Genomic DNA, 23,092 nt, shown 5'->3' on the forward strand with positions numbered 1-23,092 from the left:
ATAAACACACACTGAGCACATCCTATGTCTCGGGCACTCTGAGGGGCACTGGGGGCTACAAAAGATGGTCAGCACGGTGACGGGATGTGGAGGGTGTTGCGTCTGTGAGAAGGCTGCCTGGCCAACTTGGGATAAGGGCCCTGGCAGCAGATACTCAAAGAGCTCTGAATAGAGGGTGACAGGACTACAGGGGAAATGGTCAATCCTTGTGGATAAGAGGCTGAGAAGGAGAGTAAACAAAAGGAGGCAGCTCAGAGTGACCCCCAAAGCAGAACAGAATTTTAAGAAGAAATGAGCAGACGGGCTAGCCACCTCTCAAACATGCTACACACATGGAAGGTAAGTTATACTTAAAGATCTTAAAATTCCTGCCGGTACAAGAACCAATGTGATATCATACCAACTCATGTGATCATCATGGTTTTCACGTAGTTTAGCCTTTTACCATCATGATGTGTTTGCTACTCTGGTCTATATGGAAAACACAGCTCTAAGAAAAAGAGAGGAAGCCCACTAGCCACCTGTTCACAATAAACTGCTGTTCACATAGTGCCCAGCGCACGCCAAGTAAAAGAGGGCATGCGAGCAGTAGTTAATCAGGCTTTAAGAAAGCTTCCATTGAGCAAAGCTGGGTGGTTAATACTCCAAACACTGTGAGCCCTACCTGAGATGTTCTGAAGAGTGTTTGATAGGTCTCCCCCGACCTGCCCCCCGGCCCTGCCCACAGAGAGAAAGAGAGAGGGAGAGAGCCTGTGTGAGATGGAGAGAGGAGTGGGAGGATGGAGAGGAGAGGGACGGGAAGGAGGGCAGGAGGAGAAAAGGGGACGGACAGAGGGAGAGAGAAAGGGGAAGGGAGGGAAGGAAGGAATATCAGTGCACTGAGTTAGCAAAGATCCTACTGACATGCTTAACTGAGCCAACACAATTCCTTTGAGTCTCACTAGACCTCTAACATCCCGGAGCCCTATATCACGCGCAATTAAACAAGCAAACCGGTAATTCATTAGGGATAATTTTAATAGATGACTCATTTGGCCCGGCCAGTCAATGATGCTTTGGTTTCCCAAAGGCTCTAGCAGATAGTTAACTACAATGGGGCTTTCAGCTGCCACTGACAAAAGGCAATGGAATTCAAACCACCGATGCCATTTCTTCAAACTTCTTCAGTTTTCTTAAAGATAAGGATCAAATGAAATGATTTCTGTTAAACCTGTATTTCCTGTACACAGTTGATATCTTCTTCAAATTACATGATTGTACAACTATTAATACTTACTGTAGAGGAAGTCTCCCATTTAGGATGTATGACCTGGCCCTTTAACTTCTGGCTCTTCGCATGTTTTAGAGTTTCTTTCTAACTCATTTTCTCTTATTTGTGATCCTTGTTTCACAGAACGGGTGGAAGGTGGGGAGTAAAAATGCTAGTTTACTTGTAATTCCTAGTAAAGGGTATACTTGTTACGCGGTCAACTTTTGCAGTGAAACAAACGGCTTTAAAATCTCACAAGAATGACTCAATATACCAAGAGGCAACCCAGAAACGTGCTGTTTCACACCAAGGGGCTGCGCTGAAGAGCCAGTGAGACCAGGCTGGAACCCACTGTTCCATACAAGGCCAGGGTATCGCTTTTCAAAGCCAGCTTTTTCATATGGAAAATGCAAATAATAATTCCTGCTCTCCTAATCACTGACTGAGATTTGTTGGGAGAACTGAATCCAAAGATGTAAATGATAAGCACTACACAAATACAGGAGGATAACCTTCAGGGGGTTAAAAGAACGGTCTGGTGAAAGCTCTTTGTATTTTGTTTTCAAACCTGAAATTTAAGATCCAATGAAAATCAGCAAGTAATTCTTGACCCAAAGGAGATACTATAAGAAAAAGACATATGAAACCACGAAGCCTCTGGGATTCTGATCTTTGCAAGGAGAGAGAAGCTGGTGCCACACCCAGGATGAGTATTTGTATTGTGTGGACATGGTGACAGAGTGGCCAAGAGGCAAGGGCCTCGGTCACCTTCCTGGAATGCAACCTGCCTCCTCCGTGCTCCACCCAGGCAACCCACACACCATCGCCTCTGGGGCGGAAGCACACCTCTCCACTTGGTGACTCAGAGGCTGGAGGACGGACCTGGGAACAGGGATCTGCGCGGCCAGGGGAGGAAATGAAATTACACACTCGGGGAACCCAAAAAGATACCGTGGAATACTTTTCTTTTCTGCTAGCTGCACGGTTTATGTAGGTTTTCTACAGCCATTATCATAGAACTCCTTATAAGAATCTTTACCTTTTATATGTCTTTTTTTTAATAAAGATTTTATTTATTGATGAGACACACAGAGAGAGGCAGAGACACGGGCAGAGGGAGAAGCAGGCTCCCCGCGGGGAGCCCGATGTGGGACTCGATCCCAGGACCCTGGGGTCACGCCCTGGGCCAAAGGCAGACCTTGATCCCTGAGCCCCCCCAGGCGCCCCTTATATGTCTTTAAAAACAAAGTCCTATTAGAAAGTGACTTGCTCTGTGTGTGTGTGTGTGTGTGTGTGTGTGTGCGAGTGTTTTAGTGGACTGGGGGATGGGATGGAAGAGTGAAAGTTTTCCAAAACAACAGAATCTGTGATGGGAATCCTGCTTTATCTGGAAGAATCCTCTATCAAATGAGAGTCTTGAAAACTGAGGGGAAATATAGTGAGGACCACACAAGTAAAGAGGTTTCTGAACAAGCAGATGTCAGTATTACCGGTCATACCGAGGGGCCCTTGATCTTGTAAGCTAATGCCACTTTTGTGATTATTAAAACTGTGTCTGGTAAATCAGGACCAGTACGTCATTCTTTCATTCTGCTGCTTCCATCTGCTCATATATCCTTCTTTTACAAATAGGAATAGAGTCTAATGATAGTAGAGTCTGTAGATAATTGGGAAACTTACCACAGTGTGAGAACATATGGGCACTATTCAGTAGTTTTCCTTTACCGTCTGCATGCAACAAGAGAAAGCTACTTGAAAACATTACTTCCTGAAATCAAGTAAATCCACCACAGTTGAAAACTAAATGAGTTAAGGTCAGTATGGAATATCTCATGCTAAGGTTAGAAAACAATCTTTTAATAATGAGAGGAATAAAAAACACATTTCATATATACATATTCATTTTTATAAATTGTATAAATAAGTGGTCAAACACGGAAGGTATTTGCTGGGCATCTGCCATTCTGCCCACGCATGTTGGGAGGCGCGATTAAGATAAAGAGGAATAGAATCCAGCTCCTGCCTTCAAGGAGCTTCCTTGAGAGAGACATACTGGACAACTAACCACATCACATCCTGTGTTTGTGGAGAATGGTTTGGCTCTCAAAGATGTCGGTCTACTTGGATTCTTCAGGAAGTAATAAACAGTAATGAGTTAAACTTAACCATTCTCTTCGTAATAGGAGGAGAAAAAGCAGAAGTGATCTCAAACATTTTATGTGACTTTGAGAGGCAGCTGGGGAAGCTATACTAAAGAGTAGTTCCATCTCTTTCTTTAGGAGCTTGACTAATAATTTCCATGGGAGGCTCAAACGGACAATGCAAAGACAGTTTTGCAAGCGGTTCTCAGTTTTGCTTTTAAGTAATTCTGCTTTTGTAAAACTGCACTTATATAAATTAACTGGGCTTGGTGGAAGCCCCAGTCTATCTTTTCTAAAATGAAAAGGGGATCTTCACCTAATGGGATCCATCTGGGGGGCCTATTTAGCTTGCACGTATACCTCCAGTTTCTGGAACAACTGTAAAAGCCACATGGGAAAATCCTTTGGAAATTTGATCCCAAGAGGACGGTGGCTTTTGAATACTCTTAACCACGATAAGCACAGAGTAAAGAACACAGAACAAAGTCAATCACCTATTTTAAAACTAACTGGCAAGTCAAGGTGGCAGACATTGCATTCCTGTACAGGATCTATTCCCAAAAAGAGTCCAAAAATGTATCTGCCTCTTAGTCTCACAGTCGCTGCCCTGGGCAAACAATCAGTGGGATAGATCAAGTTATCCATCACAGGGATCACCCCTGAGCTCAGATCGAATTGCTCTACAGAGCCACCAGGTATCCCAACTTTCTACTCAAAAGGTAGAAAAAGAAATAACTGATCTTACAAATGCAAATACAGCAACACTCACAGAGGAGCTCAAAAATTTTTCCTTACCTAGAAAGAAAAGATAAGGAGAATCTCTGAGACTTCACTGCTATGTTTTCGTGGCAGAAAATAAGCAGAGATGTTCTCTAGCATGGCACACAGAAGCAGAAAATAAAATGCATGTCTTTGCCTTACAGAACATTCTATTTGGAAGAGGTTTTCTGCTTTGTGGCTTTGGATGTAAACACGCTTATAGTAAAGGGTTCCCTAAGGCCAAGCCTGGGAACCTGGAGCCTGGGCTCCTGATGGCAGCAAGAGGCCCTTAAATGGTCTGACAAAGCCACAGGAAAGGGGCACAGGCCCCGGCTCTGTGGGGACAGAACAAGTAATTTTAGTAAATGATTTCCTGTGAATAAAGCAGGTAAGCAGAATAAAACCAAACAGTACTCTAATTTAAAATGAACGTCAAAACGAGGATTTTGACTCTGTGCGTGTGTAAGGGTGTGTTGTGTGCTCATGCATGAGAGAGAGAGTAATTTATGGGCGTTTCTAGGCATGGGACGGACACAATGAAAGTTGGAAAGATTACCTTCCCTGCAAATAGTCTGTCCTTTCCAGAGTGTCCTAATGTAAAAAGGAAGCATTTACTATTAAAAATATATACCTTCTGTGGGCAAAATCATCACTAAATTTAGGTGATGTCATATTTTATAAGAGGCAATTACATCTACATCACATGAACAGTCTTGTTATTAAAGTGAAATAGCCAGTTTTCCTTTGTGGGTGGAAGCAGATGAGAAGTGGGCAGCACCGGGAAAGGAGACGACCGACCCGGAGAAGCAGGGAGGACGGAGGAGAGTGTGAGGAAGGGCAGGTGGCCCAGGACGAGGAGAGGAGCAGAGGAGCGGCGCGGACTGGGCAGGCCCCGCTGGGGGTGGGAGGGAAGGCTCCCAGGGTCTCACGGCACAGCCTAGATGCACATAGGGCCTAGATGCACGTAAACAAGTGGGATAACCCAAGAGTAACAGGGGGCTTTTTGCACTGTTTTCCTAAGACTATTCTCAGAAATAGAACCATGACTTTCAGAGGTACAAACAGCCATTTCATGATCCACAGCAGTATGATGACACTTAGCATCAGTGGGAGTGAGTCAGGGTGGAGCACAAGCTTCTACCTTAATGTGGTTAATTGCCACCCATTAGAACTTAAATGGCATTTACACAAAGTTTCATAATCCATTTCCACAGGCACTGTACCTACTGAATACGCAACTCCACTCCATATTCATTTTCATTCTTTCTCTCCGCACACACACACACATTTGCCAACAACTACTTTTCTAGCTTGATGGCAGATGTTCAATTTAAAATTTTCAAAATACAACTGAAAACATGATCTAAAACTGCATCCACACCTCCTTGTCTCTAAACTATCTGTGGATGAAAACCTGATGAATAATCCATCCTAGAAATTCCGCTGGTGTAGTCTTCATTCACTGAAGACAACAATTTAAACAGAGCTTAGAGTGTCAGGAATCTGGGGGCTTGGCCCCTCCTGTGAGGTCATCCCAGTCACTCAAGACCTGGCCAGAGGAAATAAGGCAACTAGGACTTTCCACATTTCTGTTAAGTGAGGCCTTACCTAAAGAGCACATTCTGGCACCACAAACACTTTAGAGGATTCAAACACACCAAAAAAAATGGAGCTACCCTCCTGAACAAAAAGATAGAGACAGTTTGCTGACATTGTTGCAACAATAAACTCCCCTTAAATAAAGTCTTAGACAAGTGTCTAGATGGCATCCTTTTCTTCCAGATTTGTGTGAATTAGCACAGGATGCAAAATGCTAGCAGCGGACTGCCAGGTGGGGAAGAAGGGAAGGCACAGCCCCGGCTCCTTCTCCGGGCTCTGTGCACAGGGCTTCCCTCAGCCAAGCTCGGTGGCTCTCTGCAGGTCCCTGCCAGCAGCAGCGGAGAATGACAGCTCTAAGGAAAGTTAGTCACGCAGGGGACAATGGACAGCAGGGAGGGACACTCAGCTACCCGACCCCCAAACATATCCTCTGCATCTTTGCCTAGTAGAGCCAACATTCTGGGCTGATTTGGCAAGATCTGATCGCAGCCTCAGCCACACCGCCCCTCCAGGCCTCTCCCTTCCCCCTGGACTATAAAGAGAAGCCGGAGAGAAGCTCACTGTCTTCTCGCTCTGGGAAATGCCTAGTCAGCCAGACCCCCTGCTTAGGTCGCGGCTCCCCTCCCTTCAATGTGAATTAGTGACTGTGAGAACGGCTCTGGTCCCAGGCCTGGGCTGAGCGCTGCTGCCCGCGGCACTGGCGGATCATCCCCTGGACTCCCCCACCCTCGATTCCTTCATCTCCAAAGGACTGTTGCACGTAGCGTATGAGATAATGTATGTAAAGCTCTCAGTAAGGTTTCTGGCACATAATGAGTATCCAACATTTGGCAATTTTTATTATTTTTTTTTTCTAAAACTAGTTTTAAAAATTAATCTATGTTCCCTGCCAAAAAAAGAAGTAGGAGGGGGAAGAAAGAAAGAAAAAAGAAGAGAGGGAAGGAAGGATGCAGAGACGGATGGAGGGAGGAGGGAGAAAAGAAAGAGGTATGTGTGAGAAACCATTATATTAAAATTCAGATGAATCTCAAAAATCCTCCCCTAATAATTTGAATGCGGTGGATTGCCTTTGAATTAGGAGAACTCTTCAGGAGCACCTCTATGGTCAGTTGTTGGCAGTAAAACCACATGATATTTTTTTAGATTTTTAAGATTTTATTTATTTATTCATGAGAGACACACAGAGAGAGAGAGGCAGAGACACAGGCAGAGGGAGAAGCAGGCTCCATGCAGGGAGCCGGATGCGGGACTCGATCCAGGTCTCCAGGATCAGGCCCTGGGCCAAAGGCAGATGCTAAACTGCTGAGCCACCCAGGGATCCCGACGTCATGATATTTTTTATTTTTTAAATGGCTTTTCGCTGTGTCTTGGAAAATGCTCAGACTTAAGTCACTTGATTATCCATGTATCCCAAGAGCAAGGACCCTGTTATGAGTGGTAAAAACTTAAGATACTTCCAGTTCAGCCCTTATCAATTAGCTCACCTCTCAGTAATTTTTGGCTATAGCTGTGTTCTAGTTTTTTTCAAGGTGGGATCACACTGAAACCTTGTTAATCAAACTGTTACCATTAATTTTAAACATATGGTGCCATTTTCCACCTCTGCATTGTTAGATGTCAATATATGTTTTTTTTTATTAAGAGGGTGGCAAAGTTAAATAAGTTTGAGAAACCCTTTATTAATCTTATCAGGCCACAGCGCATTCATCTAGCCTAAGTTTTGAGAAGTTATTCCTCCAATAAAGAAATCTGCTTACCTTTGTGCAATTTAGCATTGTGCAGTCTTACCGGGTTTTAGATGAGGTTTAAAAGACTGTCATATGTAGCAACTAGAACCATGGCCATGGCAGGTCTGAACAGAAGATATATGGGAAGACCAACGCCCCTGAGAGAAGTTAGATATCCTCTCCTTGGTACTTTTCAGGCACTACGGGTACCACATTGACTACGTGAATTTGCCTGGATGTGGTATGCAGCCCCCAGCATGTTCTCATGAATACTAGGAATTGCTTCGATGTATGTGGAAGGTGGCAGGCATGAAAACAGAATGTGATGGTGTCATATAATTATTTAAGAAGATAAAAATATTTTAAAAGTTTGAACTGTCAGTTGACTATATTCCATAAGAAGGGTAAATTCTTGATAACCTGTGTTTGTGTAAATTGAGTACTTAGAACTCTGACCCATCAGCATTACAGTAGTTTTTAAACAGTAATATTTTTTTCTCAAATTGCAACAATAACTGTTAGACGTTAGTTACAGAATCTGGGTGGTGGGTATGTGGCTGTTCATGGTAAAATTCATTCAATAATCCTGTATGTTTATAATAAAATATTGGAAAAGATGTAACTGCATATAAGTTGTTTATCCTGAAGTACAATATAGTTTAAAACAGTTTTTATATTCTTTATTTCAAGTTGAAATACCACTTACCCACTCAAGTTTAAGTTATGAATCATTTTGATCTAGGAAATAAGACTAGAAATGGATGTTAATGAACCTGAATCAGCAACAGGAAATGCCTTTGTATAAACTGTTGCAAAAATGTTTACAAGAAAGAGGTAGATTCTAATCACGAATGTATAGCACATTAGTGCTAATTTTTTACAGGGTTGTTATTATGCCCTTTTCACAGATGGGTAAACTGAGATATAAAACCCTAAGCAAATCATTGACAGAGCTAGGATCTCTACACTCTCTGTCAAATGCTCTCTACTCATCATGGAAGTTCTTCCATAACTAAAAAAGTATAAGTCACTTCATCTAAAGATTCACCAGTACAAAATGTTTGTGTATAAAGGAGGAAGATTATATAATTAAAACGTATGTAAATAAGATGCTATTATGACTTGTCTGATCTGCACTTGCCAAGGCTTCTTTATTCTAAAGCTGATTATAGTGCAACGATGCAGATATACTTTAAACAAACAATGCTTCTCTTTTTTCATTCTTATGCTGTTGATTTTAATTTTGGCAACATCCACTTTTAGTCATAAGTCTGTGAGGTAACCTCATTTTAATACATTTAGAAATGCAAGGGATGGTAATATTTCTTAAAATGGAAACAGCAAACTATGAATTCTTACCTAATAATGACACTTTTTTTGGAAATCAAGAAATTAAGATTTCTTTCAGGACTCATAAACGGAAACTATACAATGCTTCTTACATCATCAACACGTGTTACTGTCTGAACCCCAGAGGAATCCTTAACAGCAAAACCTACTTGTATTGTGGAACAAATCAGGTCTTGAATGCCAATGAGAATGACTTAATTTCATATGTCTGTTTCTCCGTGAAATCTGTAAGTTTTATATTCTTACTGAAAGGCCAGAACATTTTACTCCTGCATGGATGCTGTGGCTTCTTGGGCTTACTGGACTGACACTAGCTTGTCAAGGACTCTTCAAAACAGCATTTGGGAAGACCTCTTTGAAGCCTTTGAGCCAAAATGTATATAAAATGCTTTTATTTTAAATGAAAACAAATGTGGCCCCTTTGTTTCAAGGTTGGAGCTACATCCTGGACCAGTGCTAGCCTCGGCACTTTGGGAGAGACAGCAGCATGGCCCTTCCAGCTCCACTGAGCTCACAGAAGACTTACTCATTACTTATGTATTTATTTAATAGTGTTGTACTTTTTTTTTTCTGGCCTATTTTTTAAAATGTCGATTTTTTTTCGGATTGAAAAAGTTTATATTTATTCATTTTAAATACATGGAAACCATAGAAATATAAAGAAGAAAATAAACATAACCAGTAATAAGCATTATTAACATCTGGTATGCTGTTGCACTATCAAAGTCTATTTCTGAGACTCCCCACTGAGCGTGGAGCCTGATACAGGAATCCATCTCACGACCCGGAGACCATGACTTGAGTAGAAACTCAGTCAGATGCTCAACCGACTGAACCACCCAGATGCCCCTATTTCTGAGTTCTAATAAAAACATCATTTTTTACCTTGGTGCAAAAAAGATAAATAGAATAAAATTTGATCTATTTGGTTCTGAATTTAGAGAACAAGACCTTGGAAAAGAAGGATACCTATTAGCTCTCTATGACTCTAAGTATATGCAGAACTAGAATGATATTTTTGAAAAAATAATGTATTCATTTTTATAAAACTTGCCTCATATTTTTTAAGTAGGTTAGGCCATATAGGCTAGACAAAACAGTCTCAGCATCTATTGATAACACTTCTTTTCTCCTACTTAGGATTTCTGGAAGTAAGGCCTTACATATTTTTTAATGTGATGTGTTTAAAATATATCTAAATGTCTACTGTCACAAAATGCCTCTTTGTAATGACAGCTTAGAAGAACATACTGAAATGATCAAATTGTTACATTGTTTAAAGTTTAAAATTAGAGCTACTTTTTGTCCATAATATAAATCAGTATTAGGCGTTCAAGTGTACATTTTTAATTGTTATAGACAAAAATAATAACACTGCCGAGACTAACCTCTGTGTTAGCAAGTAAACTACTTGTTTGCTTTCCTTCATAAATGTTCAAGTTTCTTTTTGAATCGCATCAATGAACAAGGAAGCCAGATCCGGTTTCCCAGAGAGGAATCATTAAGGACAGAAATAGTTTCCTGAACTCAGGAAATCTGTAAGCACCTAAACAAGGACAAGCAGACTCCAGGGAAAAAGACAATGTTACCAACATGCTCCTTCATGTCTGGCCACAGAAACCACCATGGATACTCAAAAGCATAATGATCATGGAAAGGTAAAATATAACCATTTGCTTAAAGAAAAGTCGCACTACTTATACATGTAACACATCTAACTAACCCAAACCAAAATTTATTGTGCATTTAAGTCCCAAGAGTGAAAATCTGAATCTCCCTTTGACTATATTCACAGTACTATGCAAAAGTATCATTATTAACAACTCTCTACTTAACAAAATTCATTGGTGTGCAAAGTCGTACTTTAAGAAATGTGTATGATAATAACCAGAAACCAAATGCTCCGTAAGAATATTACTCTTAGGATACCTTGGTAGTATAATGTAAATCTAAAAGTCTTGGATTATACAAATTGAAATTAGGTTGTATTTCCTGAAGCTCTGAGAACTGCACCTTTAAACCTAAAAAAATTTTTTCACAGTTAGTTATAGGTCTATTGGGCAGGCAGGAAGGAGAAGGTGCAAAAAGAAGGAGAAAGAGGCTTTGGAAAGAAAAGCATTTTTTTCATCCATCGTCCAAATTAATGACCAACATCTTCATTTTAAATAACGAAAAGAACAATTGTGAGACGTTTCCACATTCAAGGAGCACTCAGTGTGATCTCCAAGTAAAGTTGAACTGTGAAGCTTTAAACTGAAAGTAGTAAGAGTTTAAACATATTTACGTTAGGAAAATTTTATAAGCTACCACCTCTTGTAGGTCATGCTTTTCCACTTGAGGCCTGGCATTGAAAACACCAGCTGATACAAGTATTTTTAAGAACATAATGAGTCGGTTCCTACCTCTACATAGTCCTTGGCATGGCCCCAATCTCGTTTGGCATCCAGATTTCCCAAGCTGAAACATTCCAGTTGTCCAAGGTAAATCTTAGCCACTGACCTGCTAATTTTTCGAGTAACAAAATTAGCTCCTAAAAAAGAGATAAAAGGGTGTATTATCAGTATAGTACATTTGACATTTAACAGTTTGGTGAACCAAACCCAACCTCAGCCTCTGGGCATGTCTTTCATTCTCTTCCCCCCTCCTTTAAAATAAGAATAGAAGAAAACGATCATTAACTGTCATTTAGATAAGTTAAGAAGCTCTAATTCTAAGTGTCACATCAGCTCTACTTTCATAACAAACATTTTTCTTTGGGGGACGTCTTAACATTCCTAATTTGCTGCTGCTATATGTGACCCAGGCATTAGGCCAAAGAAAAGCTATTGGAATGCCAGTTTTTAAACAGAAAATTCAAAAGGGTTGTATAAAGGGAAATGCCAGAATGGAAGACAGACATCTAAGACCACCCTGATTTTTTTTTAAGAACATAAACAGCATATGTTCCTATTAATAAAGCTATTTTGGTGCTCATGGGGAAAGGGAGAGGAGAGTAACTTAGCTCACAGGGTATAACTATTTAAAGGAAACAAACAAGAAATGCGTTTGGGTTGCCAATAAGTGGTGATCATTCTCTAGAAACCTGCAAAGCTATCCAATTATAAATTATGACACAGTTCCAAGTCAAAAGTTTCTCTGTACTATACTGACTGAAATGCCACCTTCCAAATTCACTTAAGTGCTATGTACAGAATTGGCCTCCTGAATTCTGCATAAATATTTTGAAACAATTGATGAAAGGTACCATAAATTGAAGAAAGAAGTGAAATTGTTTTATGTTCTTTGGTCTTTAATGAAAGCCCCTACTTTTAAAAGATTACAGAGAAGGACAATAGTAAAAGACACTTCTAAGGTGATTTTACCCATGCCTCTGTTTCTAGGTAAGGTTATCACAAAGCACCAGGTAATGCCAAATTCTCAAGGTAATAACACGTATAAAGTCAATAATGGCTGCATACAGTTTAGATAGATTATTATCATTATTTATCATATTTCAATAACTTTAGCTTTGTTCTTTTGCAGATTAGGCAGGGAGGTGAGTTATGATGAAAGCTTTTGGCTTCTAGAGAAACTGGCACAGGGATAAGGGGAATTTTCCTAAAGAGGTTTACTAAATTTTGGCAAGAACATGGCCCAGGGCAAGTGCAAACATATACTAGCTCGCTTACTACAAAAATTTGGTGTACACATTTATACCAATGCCATCATTAAAAATGACAACGGGGCTTCCACGGAAATCTAAATTTTCAGTTTCTGTTAGCAACTCATAGAGTACATTAAGAGATCCAAAGTTTCAACTTTCCATAGGAGTTAATAAAACACAGAGCTCCTTCAAAAATGAGCCTTTCGAAATGAAGAAATATTTAATAAGTGCAACCCTTCTCAATCTGCTACTACCCAATAGCAATATTTTATTCTCTATGGACTTGTAACAAATAAATTTAAATTTATAATTAAATGTAGATTTCTTGATATCTTTCTTTTTAATAATAGGACTATACTATCATTCCAAATACACTCAATAAACTCGTGATACCATATAATTAGATGAAGTTCCCAACACAGAACAGTTCAGATTATTCTCTTTACTAGTAAGCAAATGTTTGGGGCTCCCATGGAAGCATGTGACCACGATCAGGCAATCTACCTCAGCTCTACCCTTACTGTTTATTTGGTCAAACAGTACTGACTGAGCACCTAGCAAGTACTGAGCACTGAGCTGAGAAACTTGGGGTTGAAGCAGCAGCCCCGTCTCTCAAGTAGCACAGAGAGAATAAGACAGACAAATCAGTACTGCCGGAAGTGAGATGACAGATTGGCAAGCACAGAAACAGTCAAGTCTGGCTAACTCCGTGGCTGGATGTGGTCAGGAAACACCCACTAGAGAAGCAGCCTGCGCTCAGCCGCCTGGTGAGGTCACCGAGGGATTGATTAAGCCGTGAGACAGGGACACGCAAAACTGGTGCAGGGGCTTCTGGACAAGCCTTTGTCTTTAAGTTCCTATCAGAACCCTGCAACGATCATGACCTCAACAACTCTGACAATGGCTATCACTTCTAGCACTGCGCCGAGTACTATTTCATTGATCTATTATCTATCCTCAGGATAGTGTCACACATTCTTGATTATTTTAGCTTTACGGTTAAGTTTTAAAATCAGGAAGTGTGAGTTTTCTGACTTTGTTCTTTTTCAAGATTGTTTTAGCTACTCTCAGTCCCTTGAACTTCTGTATGATTTTTAGGTTCAGCTGGTAAAGTTCTGCAAAAAAGCCCACTGAGATTTTGATAGGGATTGTGTTGAATCTGTAGGACAACATGAAGAATACTATCATCTTAACCATATCATGTCTTCTAATTTATGAACATAGGATGTCTTTCTATTTACTTAGGTCTTTTGAAATTTCTTTCAGCAATGTTTTGAAGTTTCTGGAAAATAAGTTGGTTTTGTTTTGTTCAACTTGTTCCTAAGCACTTTATTCTCTTTGATGTTACTGTAAATGGAACTGTTTTCCAAATTCCATTTCCAAATTAATTTTAAACATTATTACTACCGTTTGTTTCACTAATTAATTTTTGGAGAGGCTTAAAATTATTATTTTTAAAATTTTCTCTCTTTACTTTTATGCCTTATCATCTAAGAATGAGGTTTTTAGGAGATAACTATATAAAATCATTATATATTAGAGTGAGACTTAGAGGCCACTTTGCCAACCATCTCAAGTGTGCAGGTAGAGAACAAGAGGCTCAGTAAAACTGCCCAACAGTGAGGACAAGAAGGTGAGCCTGACCCAAGCTGTCTTGCTTTCCCACCTGGGCTGTTTTCACTGACACCACACAGTATAATGTAGGAGGTGTCCTTCCTCAGATTAGATTACTCAAGTGGCTGTGCATGATAACACATAGCAAAATGGAACTCTCATAATTATTTTAAATGCATACTTGATTTCTAATAGACTAGAAAGAAGATCTTAGCTAGGAAGAAGACCAAGAAATGGAAAGTTAGCCCAATGACCAAAGGCGAGCACTCTTAGCTACTGACTATATGGTATTTTGCACCAACCATTCAACATCTCTGAAGTTACAGTCTCTTCTGTAAACTACCAGTAGAGTAAATACTTGCCAAGTCAAATCAGGGTCTGCTAGTATAGATAAAACAACACTGGACAACATAAATCATTACTGAAATATAAGGAATTAGTATCATCATGTCTTCATTTGTGAAGCAAGGATAATAACAGGTACTTAACATGTGGATTTGATGTTTAAGTGAGAAAATCTAGGTAATATGATTAGCAAGTTCTCAATGAATGTTCGCTAGTATTATAATTATTACATTATAATGTTAACAGTATGTATAATTAAGCCTCAATGAAAAGTTCAGATTTCTTACTTCTTTTATGCCTTGGTCTCTTAATTCCCTGATTTTGAAAATCTGAGGTTGAGAACAGGTTTAAATAAAAAGCCAAAGTCAAATGTACAGACTTACACACTGAAAGCACTAATAAACATTTCTTCAACCATTGTAGGTTATTTTTCAATGTAAACTCATTAACATAGAAAAAAAAAGAGTGGCTATATCAATGTATATCCATAAGAAAAAGAAAGATTAAGATGGATTTTATGTCAAATCTTAGTTCTAAGACTGAGGTCGTGAGTTTTGCTAGCACTGAGAGAATGAAAAGGACAGAATTTCCATTTTGCAATACAGCATACAAGAAAAACCACCATCTTCAAAAACATCAAGATATGCTGGATAAAATATTAGTATTATTTATTTAAATTCCAGGCTGAGTCTCCAAGAAGAACTCAAGTGACAGGAAAGCTCCAGGGCATAGATCTGGGTGGGCACGGAGAGTTCTGAGCTAAGACCATGACTGGAACACCATCTCAGGACCTGGGAACAGGCTTTAGCTTTAATATGCAAGCTGAGGCAAAGGACATGGCTTTGGAGGTAGAACACTGAAGTAGGGTTACACACTATGTGAATTATTAATAATTCTGTTCTTTTTATATGTGCCATTATCTTAAACAAGCATTTTAACCTTTCAGTTGCCTTATCTATAAAATGGGATAATAATCCATACTAAGGACTTAATAAGACACTACAGTTCAAAGGCTGTAGAACATTCTCTCATTATAATGTACTTCTATTGGTTATAAATGTTTATTGTCTTGAATATTTTTATTGTGATCAATCTTTTAAAACAGTAAGACCTTTTTCTCTCACATTCATATTTATGTGACCTTCTCCACAGTTAGCCCAAGTCTGGGAAAAGATTAATACACTACTTCAAATAGTCAAAAAGAAAGTCAATATTCATCCCTATCATTCAAAATAGGATTCTGTACCACAATAGTTAAATTTGAAAACAACGTTTCACGGAAAAGTAATTTTCTAAATAATTTTAGTGTATCAAAAGCCAAGAGTGGTCACAACCCAAAGTTTCTCCCAGGTGCTGAAGGGCAGGCATGTGGCCATCCTGTGCAGTGGAGGACGCGAGCAGAGGCGGGAGAGGTAAGTTTTGGTGCTCCAACCTAGCTCCTTTGGGATAACAAGTACAGTACATTGAAGAATCATTGAGAGGAGGAGCTTTCAACCTGCTTTATGCTGGAGAGTCTGCAGAAATCTCCTAAGGACACCACCCAGACTGACCTGGGGCAGCTGTGTCAAGATACACTAAGGAGTGATGCAAGGCTCTCTTACAGGGCATGAGCAGCAGTATGAGAGCCAACTGGCCTGCCCCGCAGCCCTGAATGGGCTGGAGGTGGTGAGGGAGGATGCCTATAGTTGAGGCTTGGTGGTAAGACCATGGAGGCCACAGACTACAAGTAAGATGAGGCAGTGAGTCTACAGTCCATAGTGTCAGTGAGGGGCAGAAGGAGGCTAAGCACCCTAGGAGCCTGGTGGAGAGAGAAGCCCCTGAATTTTATCAGCAGCAGACACCAAGAAGAGCCATGCCTGGAGCTAATGCTGCCTCCTTGGCCACCAGGCAAGGGAAGAGCTTATAGCAGCAAAGCTGCAGCTGAGGTTAGCAGTGTGCAGAGCGTACCATGTGGGTCTGAGGATGCCCAGCTCTGCAATGTTTGGGTAACTTTCTTAGATCTACCTAATTTTCCTTCAGCAGTCTAATATTTTTAATTCAGCCTTTTAATTCTTTATCTTAATAATTTTATATATATTATTTTATATATATAATAAATATATTTATATATAATTTATATATAATTTATAAATATAATTTTATATATACATAGTTTATATATATACACACACACACATATATAAAAACTTCTCTTTAGTTCTTTTTCAAATCTTCCTGAGCATTTTTATATTCTATTGCTGCTCATTTATTTTTTTATGACTTATCATTTTATTTACTTAGAGATGTCTTAGTAATTTTATATTCTGAATTTGATAATGCCAATATTTAAAATTCTTGAGGGCTAATTTCTTGTTTTTTTTTTTTCTGCTGATTTTGACTGATGGCAGTTTGTTTCCTTGTTCGTTTGATGACACTGAGAGTTCATATTTAGTTATCTTAATCTGCTGGAAACCAGAGGTCATGTCTGAGAATGATGTTTCTTTCTGAGGGGGTTTGCGTTTATTTCTGATGGGAGCCAGGAGATATTAACACCTGTAACCTTTATCCCCTTCCATGGTCCTCAGGTTAATATGCTCTGCTCTTCCACTTTGTTACTGTCTAAGGCCCCCGCTAAGCCTTCTAATTAAAGAGGCTGGGCATTACCTAAAGAGTTATTAAGATCACTGCATCAGGGGCCCCTGGGTGGCTCAGTCAGTTAAGTGTTCAACTCTTGGTTTCAGGTCGGGTTATGATCACGGGGGTCCTGAGATGGAGCCTGTGTGGGGCTCTGCACTCTTCGGGGATCTGCTTCTCTCCCTCTGTCCCTCCCCTCCACTCTTGCTTGCACACTGTCTCTCAAATAAATAAATAAATAAATAAATAAATAAATAAATAAATAAATAACTGCATCACACTAAGTAAAAGGGATTTGATACTGCTTTGGGGTCTCTAGAGGTCCCCACCTACTGGCAGGAGGGAATTGGCAGGAAGATGAAGACAGATTTAAAGAAATAAAGATATTAAAATAAATTATTTGCTCTGCATATCTTGGACGCAATGCAAATAATTGTGCCACCCCCACATGTTTATTTTTATTTTCATACTAGACATTCAGGAAATTTTGATTTTTATGTTTTTTCAATGGAATATGCCTGTTCAATGAATATATGGGTGTATGTGTATAAACACAGACATATACACACATACATACACACACGTGTGTGTGTGTGTATAAACAACTAAACCTGAGATTTGTCTCACTGTTTTGCTTGTACTCTTTCTCAGGCTCAAACATAATTACTTTAAATGATTTTTTTCACATATCAGGCAAATATACTTTTTTTTCCTTATGAAATCCTGAAACAGAAGATCATCTTGTCTTGTGGTTCTTCCCCTTTACACTGGGCCTCACTTCCTGTGAGAACAGATGATTACGGCCTGCTGTGAGATCATTCCAGCACCAACACACAGGAGGCAGCTCAGATAAACAACTAAAGCCAAATTCCTAATTTCCTGGCTTTGTTCTTACATCTAATCCTTACATCAGTATGTGTGTGCACATATATACGTATTCCTTGTTAAACTTTCTGCTATAAAATCATGAAATATATCGACATAATATTCCCATAGTCAGATATCTTCTAAAACAAAAATTTAAGGAATAGAACTGACAAAATTTATAAACATATACTGTAAATTATCAGCATTTAACTTTAAAACATGACTGGCAGCACACTTATTAAAATTAAAGAATTAGATTATCTGTTAAATCACAGTCTTTACCACAATGCATTATACTTCAATAGAGGCTTTGTTTTTGTTTTTATAACATACAAAATGCAAGAATGGACATCTTATGATGATCAAGTGGAACTAAGGGAACAAACAGGAGGGAGACACAGTAAGTCCTGCTGGGGATGACTCTGCTTATCACATTAAACAAAACTGCTTCTTTTTCAAAAGTATTTCATTATGGCCCTTCTGTTATACTAACTCCTAAGAAGCGAAGTAGCTATGAGCATGTGGCAGTTTTCATCGTTTGTCCGCGTGCGTGTACACACAACATGATTCCTATCAGCAACCAAAGAGTATTTGAAGTGACCACAATTTGTTGAAGAAAAGTTCTATTTCATTGCTCAATGCTTCATCCAAAAGCTTTAGGCTTAAAGATTTTTTTGGAGTTAAAAGTACAAAGCCAGTTTGGATGATATTCTTTGCAAAACAGAAACCCTTCCAATTTATCCTGAACCTCACATGAACCTCCGCCCTGGGGCCCTGCATTCCCCCCACTGTGGTAGTCTCTGGCCACCCCACTGGGATCTGCCTGGGCCGTGGCTCGATGCAGACAGGGTGTAGAAAGAAGAGACACTGGGAAGGTCATGGCTGACGGAGCAGACTGCGGAGATCAGAGAGCTCATACCTCATTTGCTCACCGAGTCCTGCCAAGAGCAACACTATTTAACTGCAGGTACTCAAAATCCAACAGGCATGCTTAAAGGAATCTCAGGCTTACAAGAGGGCCATTCACAATGTGCATTTGTTGGGGACAGCTACCACCTTTTGGCAATTATTCATACACATGTGTTTAAAGAGAAAGATTCAAACTACTTTATTATTTGCCTCAATGTTCGATGTCTTTTCTACTGAGAGTTAAGAGGATTCAAAATCATAAATCTTTATTTCAAGGTTTCCCAACTTTGGCACCGTTGGCATTTGGGGCCGTCCCGTGCATGTTAAAGTGTTAGCAGCATCCCTGGCTATCACCCAAAAGATGCTAGTGGCACCCCCTCCACAGCAGTGGCAACCCAGAATGTCTCCAGACATTGCCAAATTTCCCTTGGGGAAACAAGCTGCCCCCTCCCCCCTTGAGAACCACTGCCTTAGTCAAACAAACCAAAGCTGACAAAGACAAAATCCCACAAAATTAAAACAAATTTATATATAAACGCTAACCTTACCCACAGATACACTGTGTTATTTTAAGTCTCCCTCTTCATTTGATACGCTGACGAAACTATCAGAGAACTAATAAACATGAAATATTTAAATCATGATGAGACAGGGTGAGTCTTCATCGAGAGTCAAAGTGAATATATGAGTCTGGCCTCCTGAGGAGGGTGTAGGTGAAAGCACACATTTGGGAACCATTGATGTCTGGATGGTATTTCAAGTCCTGAAACCAGCTGAGACCACCAAGAGAGGGAAGTGAGCAAGAAAACAGAAATGGTCCAAGAACCGAATCCACTGACACTACTACGTCTAGAGGTCAAACAGATGAGGAGGAAGCAGTGAGGCTGAAGGAAAACAAGAGCATGGAAGAATCCGGAAAGTCTGGAAAGCGCGTGCCCAGGAGGTTGTTAATCACCACAACTGCAGGTCAGGGGGGAACACGGGGGACAGATGGAAAAACGAACACTGAGAATGGTGGAATCAAGGTGACTGGTGACCCCCGATCGGGGCGCTTCGGAGGAATGTAGACAGAGGTCTGATGGGTGAGAGGGTTCGAGAGAGAAGGGAGGAGAGACTGAGAACATTTTATTTCAAGAAGGGAGACCCAGCAGCATCTTCACATGCTGGAGGGAGAGACGATCCAGGGGAGAGGTGAAAACTGCTGGGTCGTGTCTCCGAGTTGGTGATGACCAGGGACGAGTGGACCAGGCTTGAGCTCCGACAGCTCGGCCAGGGCGCAGGAGAGAGGGCGGAGAGAACAAAACTTCAGATTAAAAAATGTGCAGATGTTCCCTCAGGGGGCGTCTATTCCCCCCTCAGATCTTAAACAAACATTCCCCTCTGCCACAGCACATACCCCTCCGTGGTGTCCATCCCACAGCCGCGCTGGACCTGCTCCCGGGCACAGGGAGCTCCCAGGCCTGCTCCTGCAGACCCCAGGCCGGATTTCCTTCCTGTCCCTACTATGAGCCGCACCTCGGCCATCCTCTCGCCGATGCCCTGGATTCCTCTGCTCTCCCCGCGGTCCCACCGCACCCACTCGCAGAACCTCAAGTCACTGGCAGGGCCCTGCCTCCTGCGGCCTCAAAGTGTGGGGGGAACCTCTGCTAGGCACCCCCGACTCCAGCGAGGCGCCAGCTGCCTGCAATGGGTTTACAGGCCCTGCGAGTTCCCATCGGGCGTTCCTCCTGGTCACCTCAGGGGATATAACCTTTACCTCAGTCGTGTCTCCTTCCCTCCAGCTGACAGGACCTCGTAGACGTCGCTGCTTGATAAACGGGCTCACCACCTGCGGGCCGCCCGGAGGCCCCTTTGACTCCCTCATTCACATCCCCCGGTCTACTGTCCTACGCCTACCGCCGTGACTTCTCAGGGGTTCCTACAGAGGGCCCAATCCAGCCTCTACTAGACCATGATGGTGGTGGCTGCCCCACTGATAGATTCCCCCAAAGAATATTTTCATGTTCCTTCATTCTTTGCATGGTCCTAATGGCAACAGCCCAGCTCTACCTTCTGACTGCACTGATTTACTCAAGAGCAGGCCCCGAATCCACACTGACCCAAAAAACCACAGCTACAGTGATTGCTTGAGGGATGGGCGCCTGGTCATGGCAGGCCAGTTAGAGCCCTTCCCTAGATCCCCTCCTAGGGAGGAAACCTTTTTACTTCAGCAGCGAGACTAAAGGTGGTAGTAACCTTAGTTCTGGCTTCTCAGAAGGAAATGGTTCAAAAAGATGAAACCAAGACAGAAAGCAAAATGGAGACAAGAGACTGGAGTTCTGGTTCCAGCTGTCACTAGGGTCAGGCCAGGCATACCTCTGTCATTCTCACACTTGGGTAACATCCGCCCGCCCTGCCCTCTAACTTCAGTGATTTCATTGAAGCCTAGTGTGAGTTTTGACATTTCTAAACCCAGATTCCTCACAGATGCCCAAGCCCAACTCAGCGAACAGCTTCATTGGTCCAGAGTCATGTTCTCTTCTGGATTTTACTGCTATCACATGCTCTTCTGTTCTGACAACGTAGAGTTTCTCAATGCAAATCTGATCAAGATCCCCTTTCCTCAGCGACAGCAAGATCCCTGGTGATCTGTCATCTTTCCCCTTCTAGCTTCTCCTCCTGCTCCTTTCACACCTCACGGTGTCTCCAGCAACATCCAACTGTGTACAGATTCCTCAGCGAGATCCCTTCTCCTTCTCTGCACCTCCCCTCCTCTGTGAGAAACATCTTTATCCATATTTTGCTTCCCAACTGTCATACTTCAAGTACCACCTCGATAAAAGGATTTCCTGAGTCCTTCCCTCCCCAAGAGGTGAGCAGTCCCTCCTCCTTGCTCCTCAATCACCCCTTGCATTTGTCTATCTTCTTTTATTACACTTCATTGTAATTTTTAGTTTACTTATCTCCACTGTGAGATTTTTAAAGACAAGCATTATATTCTTCATCTCTTTGACCAGAGTCTAGTGTAGGGCTTATCACATGATAGATATTCAATAAACACTTTCTGAACAGGGAAAAAAAGGAAGTAGGGATATTCAACAGTTTAAAAAGTAGGATATCTTTTCACTGATAAATTTAGTACATCGTGAAGTTAGTTCTTTTATTTCTTTTGCCACAATTTCAGATTCTCAGGAATGATTAAACTCTTAAAGTAGCATGTTTGTTTTATAGGCACACGTACACCAGTAAGCTCAGAGATAACATTCCAGATACCAGTAAATGATGAAGAAGTTATCTGGTCATACTAGGCAGCTTCTCTCTCTTCTGACACCTTGGAGTCATAATTTCTTCTTACCCTCCAGGTTTGTCAGGACCTCTGTGGACTTTTACCTCTATCTACAGGAAGAGGAAGGGAGTGGGGAGAGGTAAGGGATGGAAGCAAAGGAATCAAATTGTCTGTTATGGGAGAATGATTCAATTTATATAAGAATGTAATAATAGACATGGGTATCCTTTTTTGGAAATCAACTCATTTTTATAGAAATGATTTATTACCATTAAAAAGGACTTATCCCACATCATTCTACATTATGTCTGAGCTGCATTTCAGAATTGGTACACAGAACTATTTTACAGAAGGACCGTGTTTGTACTTATATTTGACATTGCTCATACTTGAACTTCTTGGATTAAATTTTTTCTTTGGCTTCCATCTTGACTTAAGCAGTAAAGCAGGGCCACTTCATATAAATTTCAGGTTCAAAGTAACTTAAAAAAAAACACTATTGGCTTATAGCCATTCCACTGTAGGGCCTGCAAAGTAAGAAAATCTTCAAAAGGGCTTTGATTCAAATTCTTCTACTGATAGGAAATGGGAACAAGACAAATATCTATAAAATGAAGCAATTGTGTCTCCTTCCACAAAAACCTTACTTGGCATTCATGATTCAGTTTCTGTTATTCTCTATTACAGAAAAGATATGCATGCAGTACCCTAAAAGCAAATGAGTACAAATGATATTTTCTCACCCAAGGAAAGCAATTAACATTCTTCCTCTGTAATAACTTTTACTTAAAACTTGGTTTGGACTTCAGTTTATGAAATATTTTTCAAGAAGGGTCAGACTCCAAGGGTGAAAACAATGAGAAATAAAGGATGAGTTCTAAGTATTGGTTACCAGTCAATAAATGCCACCATAGTTATCGACATGGAATAAATGTATAATATTAAGGAGTGGAAAACACAAGTATGATTTGTGTATGAAAGTATGACTCTCTTATTTGTCCACTACTATCA

At 40.7% G+C, this 23,092-nt stretch overlaps 1 protein-coding gene across 2 annotated transcripts in view; it reads right to left on the reverse strand.

Moving 5' to 3' along the window:
- The window catches only part of GMDS (GDP-mannose 4,6-dehydratase), a 574,940-nt gene that overhangs the window by 270,358 nt on the left and 281,490 nt on the right, over positions 1-23,092 (reverse strand). For both annotated transcript variants that reach the window (XM_038584010.1, XM_038584011.1), the window contains exon 7: positions 11,228-11,355. In XM_038584010.1, the coding sequence (XP_038439938.1) occupies positions 11,228-11,355 (128 nt within the window). The remainder of the gene's footprint in view (positions 1-11,227; positions 11,356-23,092) is intronic.

The sequence above is a fragment of the Canis lupus genome, chromosome 35 (genome assembly GCF_011100685.1).
Source record: "Canis lupus familiaris isolate Mischka breed German Shepherd chromosome 35, alternate assembly UU_Cfam_GSD_1.0, whole genome shotgun sequence".
NCBI lineage: Eukaryota > Metazoa > Chordata > Mammalia > Carnivora > Canidae > Canis > Canis lupus.